Source organism: Muscardinus avellanarius, assembly GCF_963383645.1.
Source record: "Muscardinus avellanarius genome assembly, chromosome: 1".
Classification (NCBI taxonomy): Eukaryota; Metazoa; Chordata; class Mammalia; order Rodentia; family Gliridae; genus Muscardinus; species Muscardinus avellanarius.
The window spans coordinates 220295877-220308064 of NC_137786.1; the positions used below are offsets into that span (position 1 = coordinate 220295877).

The 12188-nt window shown below is 53.0% G+C and overlaps 1 protein-coding gene across 1 annotated transcript in view; it reads left to right on the forward strand.

Moving 5' to 3' along the window:
- CSTPP1 (centriolar satellite-associated tubulin polyglutamylase complex regulator 1) overlaps positions 1-11108 on the forward strand; it is a gene marked incomplete at both ends in the record, with an annotated part of 203991 nt that extends 192883 nt beyond the window's left edge. Inside the window, 5 exon segments of the mRNA XM_080707788.1 lie at positions 4816-4901; positions 7282-7477; positions 8031-8140; positions 10642-10705; positions 10934-11108. Of these exon segments, the coding sequence (XP_080563914.1) occupies positions 4816-4901; positions 7282-7477; positions 8031-8140; positions 10642-10705; positions 10934-11108 (631 nt within the window).
- Between the last annotated feature and the right edge of the window lie 1080 nt (positions 11109-12188).

Genomic DNA, 12188 nt, shown 5'->3' on the forward strand with positions numbered 1-12188 from the left:
TCTGCAAAGAGGGGCTGGTCTCTTCCCTAGCACTGCCGCAGAGGTGACAGCCGTCTTCCACGTGGCATAGGGCCACCCTCGACCTCTTGTGAAGCCCAAAAACAAGACCAGGAGCTGGGCATGGTGGTGCATTCCTGTTATCCCACCATGTTGGAGGCTGAGGCAGGAGGACTGCAGGTTCGAAGCCAGCCTCAGCAATTTAGTGAGGCCCTCAGCAACTTAGCAAGAACCTGTTTCCAAAGAATAAAATCCACCTGGGTATCTAATTCAGAAGTCAAATACGCCTGGGTCCAATCCCCAACACCACAAAAGTAAATAAATAAATTCAAGAAATTCATCTGGCACGAGTCTGACCAAATGACAAAGTTAAGCATAACCGGCAGAACCCCAGAGGTATTGCAGCAGGGTGCAGAAGAGATTTGCGGATTTGGGTGCCCAGTGTTGCTTATGGAACAACAAAGCACATGCTGCCCAGTGGCTTCTGGAAATTCCTGGTCCATGAGGTCAAGGAGCTGGAAACGCGGCACATCCTCCTGCTCTGGAAAGAGCGGCCCAGCTGGCCATCAGTCACCAGTCCCAACGCCAGGCTGCACTCTGAAGAAATGAATAGATGGCTCGTGTGCACACTTCATTCATGCTTAAAGAAAAATATTAAAAAGCGGGGGAGGGATAATGTTCTAATGTTCAAATCAGGAACAGCCCCTGACAGAAAACTGTGGCCCGTTCTAAGATCGGAAAGGTGCACAATGTAGTTTTATTTCAGTCTGGGTTAGGAGGGTGCTTTCCTCCCTCACTCCCCAGAGAGGTGCCAAGTCTATCAGGCTTAGGAGGAGGATGCCCATGGCAACCTACTTGAGGTTGGCGAGGCAAGACTTGTCTCAGAAGATGCTGGTGAGACTTTCAAAGGAGGTAAACCAGGTGCAGTGGCACACACCCGTAATCCCAATACTTGGGAGGCTGAGACAAGAGGATCACAGGTTCATAGCCAGCAACAGCAACTTAGAAAGGCCCTCTATAACTTAGTGAGAACACTGTTTCCAAGGGGAAAAAAAGAGCCAGGCATGGTGGTACACCTTTGTGATCACAGGTTTGCCGCCAACCTCAGCTACTTCCTGAGTCCCTCTGCAATTTAGTGAAACTCTGTTTCAAAATAAAGAATAAAATAGGGCTGGGAATGTAGCTCAGAGGTAGAATGCCCCTGGGTTCAATCCTTAGTACCACACACACACACACACACACACACACACACACACACAAAATAGGACTGGGATATAGTTCAGAGATAGAATACCCCTGGATTCAATTCCCAGTAACACACACACACACACACACACACACACACCCCAAGGTAACTTCTAGAATTAGAAAGTGGTGATGGCTACACAATCTTTTATTTTTATTTTTTGGTGGCATGAGGGATTAAACCCAGAGGTAGTCTACCTCTGAGCTACCCCTCCAGCCCAATTTTATTTGTTAGTTGGAAAGTGTCTCACTAAATTGCTAAAGCTGGCTGCTGTGAACCTACAATCCTCCAGTTCCAGCCTCCCAAGTACTGGGATTATGGGATTATAGGCATATGCCATCATGCTCAGCTAAACAATCTTTTTTTTTTTTTTTGCTGCTCCTGAGGATTGAACTCAGGGACATACTACCTCTGAGCTATACCTCCAGCCTGATTTTATTTTTTTAATTTGAAACAGGGTCTCACTAAGTTGAAGAGGGCCTCACAAGGTTGCTGAGGCTGGCTGCAAACCTGTGATCCTCCTGTCTCAGCCTCCTCAAGTACTGGGATTACAAGGGTACACCACCACGCCCATCTTACACAATCTTTTTAATATACTAAAATACACTGAAGTGTACTTGTGTGTGTGTGTGTGTGTGTGGCAGTAGGGATTGAACCCAGGGGCAGTCTACCTCTGAGCTACACACCCAGCTCTATTTTATTTTTATTTTGAAACATGGTCTATCTAGATTAATGAATCTCACTAGTTACTGAAGCTGGCTTCAAACCTGTGATCCTCCTGCTTCAGCCTCCCAAGTACTGGGATTATAAGCATGTGCCACCACACCCAGCTTGAAGTGTACATTTTAAATGGTGAAGTTTGTGATATCTTAATTATATCACAATAAATGAACAAAAAGATAGATGATAAAACGGTGTTAACAGCTATAAACAGGACAGATTTGAGGTTTACGCCCTACGGGGAAGTGTGGATCATTTTTGGAGGCTTCAGCATCTCTTTCCAGGGTTTCTGAAAGGCAAGCTCTCAGCCTGATGCCATTCTGAGTTCATTAGCTTTAGGCCGCTGGGATGCTTGGCTGTGTTGGGAGTGTGCGGGGAGGAAGGGGCTCTGGCTTCTCTTCCCTGAGTGCTCCTGGATTGCTCTGCTTCTGCTCCCTCTTTGCTAACCCCATTCCCTCTACCTCGATGCCCACTCCCATCTCCCTACCCATCCAGGTGTCAGAAACGGGCTTGGTACCCTCTCTCTCTTCCTCTTGTCTACCTGAGATCTCTGGTTATGAGAATGGGAGCTAAGTCCTTGGCCTAAGGCAGTGCCCTAACCCCTCAAGGCTCTGATGGAGGGACCGGGGCGCCCTCCTGTGGCCCTTAGCAGCATTGCTTCTTCCCATCTCTGGCCTAAATTCTTTCCAGGCAGTTTTAATGTTGCACCCTGATAACGGAGGCCACTTTCTTTTCTTCCCAACAGACACACTGGAAACAGTTAATTTAGACCCTAAAATACGAAATAAATTAGCCACAGAACCTAAGAAATAAAATGCTAGTATTTCTCTTCTATGTCTTTGTGTGTTCTTTTGTTTTGTTTGTTTGGTGGTACTGGGGTTCCTGGAAACCCTTCTACCTCCGGGCTACACTCCCAGACTTATTTTATATTTTTTTATTTAGAAACAGGGTCTCTTACACCAGCGCGGCTGGCTTCGAACCTGCGTGATCCTCCTGTCTCCGCCTCCCAAGCGAGGGGATTACAAGCATGCGCCACCACACCCAGCTATGTCTTCGTTTTAAAACAGGCAGTGTAAGCAGGGCGTGGTGGCGCACGCTTGTAATCCCCACGTTTGGGAGGCGGACACAGGAGGATCGAGCAGGTTTGGAGCCAGACCCGCGCTGGTTTAAGAGACCCTGTTTCCAAATAAAAATGTAAAAATAGGTCTGGGAGTGTAGCCCGGAGGTAGAAGGGCTTCCAGGAACCCCAGTCCCAGTACCACCACCAAAAAAAAAAAAAAAAAAACAGGCAGTGTAGCTGGGTGTGGTGCCACATGCCTATAATCCCAGTACTGGGGAGGATCGCAGGTTTGAAGCCAGCCTCAGCAATTTAGGCCCTCAGCAACTAAGCGATATCCCACTCCAAATAATAAATAAAATACAGCTCAGGGTATAGCCTGGAGGTAGAACACCCCTGGGTTCCATCCCCAGTACCACACACACACACACACACACACACACACACACACACACACAAAAGATGCAGGGAGGTGTGCGGCCAGTGGAGTCGTGCAAACTCACCAGTTGTGTATGGCTCTGGCAAGCTCACACCTCCAAGACTTAAACTCTTCACCTGTAACTGGAAATATAAGACAAGACCGAACTCACAGGATGCTGTGGAACAAACCTAGTTAGTGTAATTAAATACCTTGTGCGGTGCCTGCCGTGAACGAGGCGCTCAGTCAGTGGTATCTATCTCTGTTGTTATTGTAATTGCAGTTAGACTAGCTAGGAACCTTTCTCACTTCAGGGAGCTCTGAAACCAGGAGAGCCGCCGCCACTCACACTGTATACTCTAAAGCTCCTTCCCCAGAGGCCAGCAAGGCTGAGCGGCCCTTTCTGGGTCTGACCCAGTTGTTGGTTTGGGGACCCTGTGACACAGAGAAGTGGAGATTTAGAAAAATACACAAGAGAACAAAATGAAACAGTTTTAAGAAGAAAAGGGGAGATAAAGCCAGAAGGCCCAGCCTGAAACAGACTGGGGGCCCAGCTCCCTCCAAGCAGGGGAGCTTGGCACGCTGCCTGGCACATGGATGGAGCCCAGCAAGTGCTAATTTCCTTCTCTTCCTGTCCCCCTCGGATGCAGCCCTGAGCAGAGTATGAACGTGGCTTTGGTCTGATCCATTATTAGCCAAATGGCTTTCTTCCTGTGAGGTGGGTGCCCAGTGGGAGGGTCTAGAGACAGGAAAATCCAGGAGGTGGTCCTCCGGCTCACTCCCGAGGAGACAGTGAGGAGGAGTGGTGGCCTCTGTCCCCCAACACGGGAGGGTCAGAAGCCCCAGCAGCTCCTTGCCCTCTCTCCTGGTCTGCCATCTGTGCCCCAGGGTGGAGATGCCTGTTGCTGCTCTGGCTATTTGGTAGCTTATTAAACCTCAGCACTACTTGCCAAGACCCCTTTCAACCTCTTGGCTGTTCTTTTTGCCTTTTCTGATCAGCTGTATTTATTCTGAACTAAATGGTCCTCACTGCAGAATGAAAGGATTTACTGCTTAAGTATATGAAAAGACATCTTGGCGGTGGTACAGTCGCACCCTGCCCTTGCGGCCCCACCCCCACGCCTCTGCCCATGCGCAGACCTCCAGCTGGTGCCGCCGCGGCTGCCCCTGGTGCAGTCTGCTCAGTTGGGTGGCGGAGTCCAATTGATGGAGAAGAAGTGAGGTGACTGGGAGGAGCTTGCCTTGGGGAGCTCCCGAGTGACTCGCCTGCCTCCAGGGAGCCTGGAGGCCCAGGGCCAGCGCCTGTGCTCTCCAGCCGCGCTTTCTGCTCACAAGACACATTCTCACGCGCTGTCTCCCTCTCCCTTTTTCCCCCAGGATCGTGCTCATGGACGATGCCATGGACTGCTTGATGTCTTTTTCAGATTTCCTTTTTGCGTTCCAGATCCAGTTTTACTACTCAGGTGAGAGTGTTCCAGGCCCCCAGGTGGCTCCCGTCTGGGACCAGGTCTCCCTTTCCCACCCCGTTGGCCTTCTGGTCTGTGTGCCTGGCACACGGGTCCCTTCCCAATTCCTTTGGGGGCGTGCCTCACTGTGGGCCACCAACAGGATGTCTAGTTCACACTGGTGGTCACAAGATCCTGTCTGCAAAGCCTACTTCCTCAACCTCCCAAAGACGCTGAAAAGCACTCTGCTTCCAGTCAGCAGCACCACACATCGCTTAAGTGATAAAGACAATAGCAACATCGAAAGCACTCACAACTCACTGAACACTTGCCTGTCCCAGGCCTAGCCTGGAGGCCTTTAATCTTTTCCTTAACTCTAAGAGATAGGTCCTTTAAGAGATAAGCTTACAGCTGGGCAAGGTGGCACACACTTGTAATCCCAGTACTTGGAGGCTGAGACAGGAGGACTGGGTTCTTGGCCAGCCTCAGCAATTTAGTGAGACCCCCTATAGCTTAGTGAGACTCTATTTCAAAATAAAATAAAAATAGGGTTTGTGGTGAAACCCAGAAATAGAATGCCTCTGGGTTTGATCCCTAGTACAGAGAGAGGGGGCGGGGGTGGAAGGGAGAGAGAAAATGCTTATAACCACACATGCCTGTAGCCTGTAATCCCAGCTACTTGGGAAGACAAGGCAGGAGGATCCCAAATTTGAGGCCAGCCTGGGCAACTTAGCAAGACCATATTTCAAAATAAAAAGGGCTAGGGATGTAGCTCCGTGGGAGAGCACCCCAGTACCATTTAAAGAGAGAGAGAGAAGCTCGCAGAGATAATAGCCAAAGGCGCACGCTCACAAGCAGGGAATCCGACTTGAACAGGAGGCCGGCTCCAAAGCTGGTGCTCTTAGCTGCTTCCTCGGCCCTTGGTCACATGTGTGGGCATGCATTCTACAACTCGCATGGCTTTTAACAAACACACACCAGTCCTATCTCACAAAGCCACTCTGCTCCCTAGTTCACACCAGCTGCGCCCTCAAATCCCTCCTGGAATCAGATGGAATAAAAATAGATGAATAAGTACACATGTGCACGAGCCCGTACACAGGCAGCATCAAATGGAATGCGGGGTTTAGAAGTCGCTGACTGTGTCCATAAACAGACTTGCTTAAAACGGGCTCTTCCAGTAAACAGAAGGCCGTCCTTGGAGCCTGGAGATGGCCCTCCTGCCAACTGGTGGCCCAGCCAGCCCGGCCTCCTTTAGGCGCCACATGCTGCCTGCGTGATGGCAGCCCACAGGCTGTGCAGGCAGGGGTGGACCTGGGGTCTCATCACCTGATCCGAGGAACACCAGGCATCTATTCCCCACTTCTCTGAAACTTTGGGGCCCTCCAGAAGGAGCAGCCATGTGTGGGAGAACAGTTTCCCTCACTGCCTCCCACGAGGCCGGAGCAGCCTCTGCGGGCCGCCACTCAGCAGTGTGAGGGGATGGGCCATAAGTCACTGGCTGCTCATGATGGCTCAACTGCGCATGGTTACTGGATTAGCCGCTTGAGGGCCTTCTGTTCCTCACGGTACTCCAGCACGCCTCCTTGAGTCAGGGGGCAGGTGGCCTCACAAGATGGGGCTCAGCAGCGGAAACATGCACATGCTATGCTTTTTCAAAATTCTAACATTTAATACGTTTCTAACATTTAATAAATTTCTAACATTTAATAAGTAGCTAGGCGTGGCAGTGCATGCCTGTAATCCCAGCCACTCGGGAGGGTGAGGCAGGAGGATCACAAATTGAAGGCCAGCAGAGGCAACTCAGCAAGACCCTCCTCAAAATAAAAAGTGCTCAAGCCGGGCGTGGCGGCGCACGCTTGTAATCCAGCATTCGGGAGGCTGAAACCAGAGGATCATGGTTTGCAGACAGCCTCAGCTACTTAGTGAGGCCCTCCACAACTTAGTGAGACCCTGTTTTAAAATAAAGAATAAAAAATAGGGTTGGGGTTGGAGGCAGTACGCCTCTGAGTTCCATCCCCAGTACAGAAAAAAAAAAAAAAATCAGTATGCTCAGTAGAGTGCAGAGCAGGGTGCTTGGACCAGGGCTTTCCATCCAGTAAGGAGGCACAGGAGACAAATAATTGCTTGAAAACTTGCCATTGGATAAGTGCTACAAACAAGTATAGCGTGCAATGAAAGTATGCGTGGGGCCTGGCCTAATCCAGGGACAGCTGCCCACAGGCAGGCCCTTGGGGCTGACGCAGCGCGAGCAGCTGCTGAGGTGTTCTGCTCACAGGACATCAAGCTGTGTGTGGAGGCTGGGGTGGAGCCGAGCCTCAGAGAAGGGAGGACACAGCAAAGGGACCGAATGTGTCCTCCCGGCCTGAGCCGCGCCCTCCCACTCCCATGGTCCCAGAGTTCCTGGACAGCGTGGCTGCCATCTATCAGGACCTGCTGTCAGGCAAGAACCCCAATACGGTGATTGTGCCAACATCGTCCAGCGGGCAGCACCGCCAGCGACCTGCCGTGGGCGAGGCTGGCATGCTGGAGGGAGTGGAGGCGTCGCTGTTCTACCAGTGCCTGGAAAACCTGTGTGACCGGCACAAGTACAGGTGGGAAGTGGGCTCACGACCCCCTCAGCCCCGGGCTCTCGGGCTGCTGGCTTGGGACCGCTCTCCAGCAGGTTGTTCTGACGGCTTCCGATATAAGCTAGAACAGGGCCATTTGCCCAGAAGCCAGGCTGTGGCTGACAGGCTCCCGTTGGCTCACTTGGGAAGGATTGCTTTCACTTGGGCAAGACCAACTGGAGATGGCCAGCTTGCCAGGAGGCTGACTGCCCTTGACTCCTTAAGGAGAAAAGAGCGTTTGCCGTTCCAGACTTGCCCACAGAGAGGAAGGCTGAGCTCTTCTGTGCGGCGCAGGCCCCTCGGGACAGAGCATCCCGTTGGTCTCCTCCAAGGAAAGGCTGTCACCAGGGGCCACTTCCTCATCCCCGCTCTGCACCCCCTGTAAAAATGCCAGCTCATGAACATGCCAGCCCTTCCTGTCTCTAGTCAGAGCCTTGCCCTGGAGACCTGCCACGCCGTCTTGGCTTTGGGTGTGGATGGAAAGATGGCACTGAGACTTGGTGGTTTTTGAACCTGGCATCTGTCCTCTCCCTTCCAGCTGCCCACCCCCAGCACTTGTCAAGGAGGTCCTAAGCAACGTTCAGAGACTGACCTTCTACGGATTCCTTGTGGCCCTCTCCAAGCATCATGGAATCAACCAGGCCCTAGGTAAGCCAGGGCTGGCTGTGGCCAGCGCCTCCCCACAACACAGACAGCATCTGGGCTCTACTGGCAGACCCGGCCCTGAGTGTGAAGGAGGCCTCCCCACCGCCACCCTGACTCTCAGGGCCAGCCTGTGAGCCCTGGGGAGCCAGAATGTGGGCAAGATTGTGCCCTCATCAGCCGCTCACATTCCCACGGAAGGGACACACTGCCGTCCTGCCTGAGGCCCCCGCCCCAACAAGACCGAGCAGGCTCCCAAGGCAGAGGGGTGCCCAGCCCCTCCCCACAGAGTCCCCACTTCTGCTGTGGGGAGCGGCCTGCAGGTTGGAGACTAGGACTATTTACCCAGTGGCTCTGGAGATTATATATCAAAGAGACCTGAATCCCATTTAGAAATGGGGCAAAGGTGTGTCTGGGAGGCTTTTTCCCCAGCTGGGGCGGGGATCTGATTAACTGAAAAGGAGCAGAAAGGGTGGGGGAGCCTGCACTGGCCCAGTTTCCCTGCCAGTCACCGAGTTCTCACTGGTTGGTCTTCTCCCCTTACCCTCACCCCGCCCTCGGCCACTCTTCTCCCAGAGGAAGAACCAGCAAGCTGCTCTTTTGCCGGAGGTTAGGGGTTACTATTTGTGTCTCTCTTAGAGAGCCTCCTCCTGTGCTTGATCCAGATTCCTGAGTCTCAGAGAAGCAACGGTCCCCTCCTGCCAGTTGAAGGAAAGGGTTTGGGAAGGAAGATCAATCACCCCACTAAATGCCCACCACAGAAGGCCAGGCACCTGACGCTTTGTTTCCTGGGGCACGCGGTGCACCCCTGCCCGGCTCTGGGAGACACAGGGGCACTGAGCCCATGCTAAGTCAGGGCCACCCGGCAGCCTGCTTGAAGCAGGGACCCCTCGACTAAGTTGCCAGCTGAAACGGGACAAATCAAAAGTCAGAAATCCAGGGAGCCTGGTGTGGGGGCACATTCCTCTAATCCTAGTACCTGGGAAACTGAGACACGAGGATCGTGGGTTCAAGGCCAGCCTCAGCAACTTAGTGAGACCCTCTTTCCAAATAAAAAATAAAATTGGGCTGAGGGTGTAGCTCAGAGATAGAATGCCCCTGGACTCAACCCCCAGCACCACACACACACACACACACACACACACACACACACACACACACACAATCGAGAGTGTAAGAACTTGAGTAGGAATCTGCTAGGTACTCTCTCCATAGGTCCCTGGCCACCTCCCTTCCTTTCCACCAATGACAGCTGCGCAGGGGGAAGGGGGAAACCCGGCTAGTAGCAGGGTCACAGCCTGAACTAACCTCACCCTCGCTGGTTTTAAGGGACATTTACAACTTCACTGAGCTCTAATACTGGTTGAAGTGAGTGTGGTGGCACACGCTTGTAATCTCAGCATTTGGGAGGCTGAGACAGGAGGATCATGGTTCACAGACAGCCTCAGCTACTTAGTGAGGCCCTCTGCAAGTCAGTGAGACCCTGTATCCAAATAATTAAAAAAATAGGGCCGAGGGTGTAGCTCGGAGGTAGAATGCCCCTGGGTTCCATTCTAAGTACCGCAAAAAAAAAAAAAAAAAAAAAAAGACGTATGTGGTGTCTGCCCTCACCTGCATCTCCGGGGTACAAGGTAGAAAGCTGGAATATCCTAGTTTAAGCCATTCATGGAGAGGCCCTGTTCCCTCCCTCCCCAAGGCAGTCGCCCCAGAAAAGGAGAGGGTCCCAAGGGACAGAGTTAGAAAACCACTAACTTAGAACAGATGGTCCAGGAGACATCATCTCAAAACAGATTCAGAAGTCAGAAACTGAATTAGTGCCAGGTGGGTAGCCTCCGGGTTGAGTCGGGAGGGGGGCGGCACCGCTGACTGCCAAGCTAAGTTCTAAACCCCCAGGAGCACATTTTCCTCAACAGTTTGCTGGTGAGACTCTTCCTATCTGCAAACTCCAGTTTCACTTTCCCTCCCCAAGGGAACAGCACCTGGAGCACCCAAGCCTCTCACCTGCCCCCAGAATCAGAGTTCATCTTAGTCCATCCTAAGGAAACCACCCCCTAGAGATGGATGTGAGCTCTCAGGATGGGACAGCTCCCCTCCTGGCCAGAGGCAGCATTTTTTAAAACTATCTCCAAAATAGGGGACACAAAATTGGATAATTTCTGAACTTTGCAGTTAGCTTGGGCCATACCCTCTTCAGCCCTGGGACCTCGAGGAGGAGCTGACCCCCAGCACCAGCTCACAAGCCACAGTCTCATCTTGGAAGCCGGTCACCCTGCCTGGGGATGTCTCTCTAGCTGTTGTCGCTGACCCACGTAAGGGAAGGAAGGTGCAGAGGTTCACTGAACTTACCAGTACTCAGGACTTACTTTCTATCCTCAGAGCTCTTAGATCAGCCCTTCCTGGGTCAGCAGAATAGGCAGACACAAAAGCAAGGGGTGTGGAGGCGTCTGCTGCGTGGCTGATGAGCCCTCGGGTTAATTTTGTCATCCCACACACCCATTGTCCCCTAGGAGCGCTGCCTGACAAAGGGGACCTCATGCAAGACCCAGCCATGGACGAAGAGCTGGAACGGCTGTAAGTGTTAAATGGGAAGGTGCTGCCCCCTGGCGGGCCCAGTCGCAGTCAGACCTGGCTGTGCCCATCCTGGGCTGCAGCCTACGGCTCAGGGAAGGGCTTGGGGGCCAGTGGAGGCCCGAGGTATCCTGAGTCCCTGGGGTTTGTCCAGTGCAAGAGTGAGCCTGGGGGTCCTGGCCCCGACTCAGGACGTGCCTCGCTGCCCTGTGGGTTTCTTCCCTTCCTCAGGCTGGTCCAGGTCCCAGGCCTGGTCAACTCAGTCACTGCTGCTTCAGAGGCCAGCTGCCTGCCTTCCCGGACTCCTCCCCGGGTTGGCTCCCCCTGGAGGCCCCTCCATCACTCCCGCAAGCTGGATGCAGAGAGCGATGGCTCCACTGAAGAGACAGACGAGTCTGAGACTTGAGGGGCTAATGGGCCCTGCCTGTGCCCTGCACTTTGCGCCCACCCCAGCCCGGCACCCCCACCTACCACTTCTCCACGCCTTGCTGTGCTGCCCTCTGCTGGCGAAATGCCGAATAACAGCCCCAGCCAAAGACCCATTCAGTGATCAGTCAGGTCAAGCAATGACCCTAGAAACTTAATAGCCCGCTCTCCCTGGCTCTGTCAGCCCTTGGACTTTTGTCAGGCCTCAGACCTACACTCTTCCAAGGCCACTTCGTCACTGGGAAGGGGACCTGGCCTTCGCCCTTTGTCGACAGTCCTAGTCTCTTAAGGGCAGTCTCTTTGCAACCAGCCTCTGCTCATGCTCTGACCAGGGTCATCTCACAGCAGCCACTGCAGGGAGGACAGGAACAGCTATGCAGGTCCTTGTGCACTCAAGGGTGACACCTACCAGCAAGTCCTGGGAGGACAGAACCTCTGTGGCCTTCTACTGAAGGAATCAGCCACTAGCCACGATTGGGAGAAGGGTGGGCAAGAAGACAACTTTGCTTTCAAAGTCGGCTTCAAGTCTCCTGTCTAATAGCTAAATCTGTGAAATCAATAAAGTCCCTTGTGTCTGATAAGCAGTGAGTCTAAAAGCACTAGGCAGGTGGGGGGGAGGGAAAGGGCGAGATTGGCTTTGAGTGCTTTTCTGGCACAATGGAGGTGGGGCTGGTGGGGCTGGTGGGCCACAGGGGCTGGCATCCTGCACAGGAGAGTAGCCACTCAGGAGTGCACACAGCTGGAGGGGCATTCAGGAAGAGCTCAGAGGCCAGGTTCCTGGCCACAGGAGGTCGACACTGCAGCCTTTACCCAGGAAGTCACTGTTTGGACAAGCTCAGGGTCAGGGCAGGGGGATGCAGCTATGAACAGCAGGCCCGAGATGTGTAGGTTCCCAGGAGTGGAAGAGGTAAGGCCGATGGTCTGCACCTTCCTTGAAGGTGGTGGGTGGGGGAGGAAGGCTCCAGAAAGTAAAACCCACCCAGGTGCCAAGCAAAGCAGGCTGCCTTCTAAAGCTGGCATCCCCACCGCTGGGCACATGGTTTCCTGGGCTGCTCTCAGC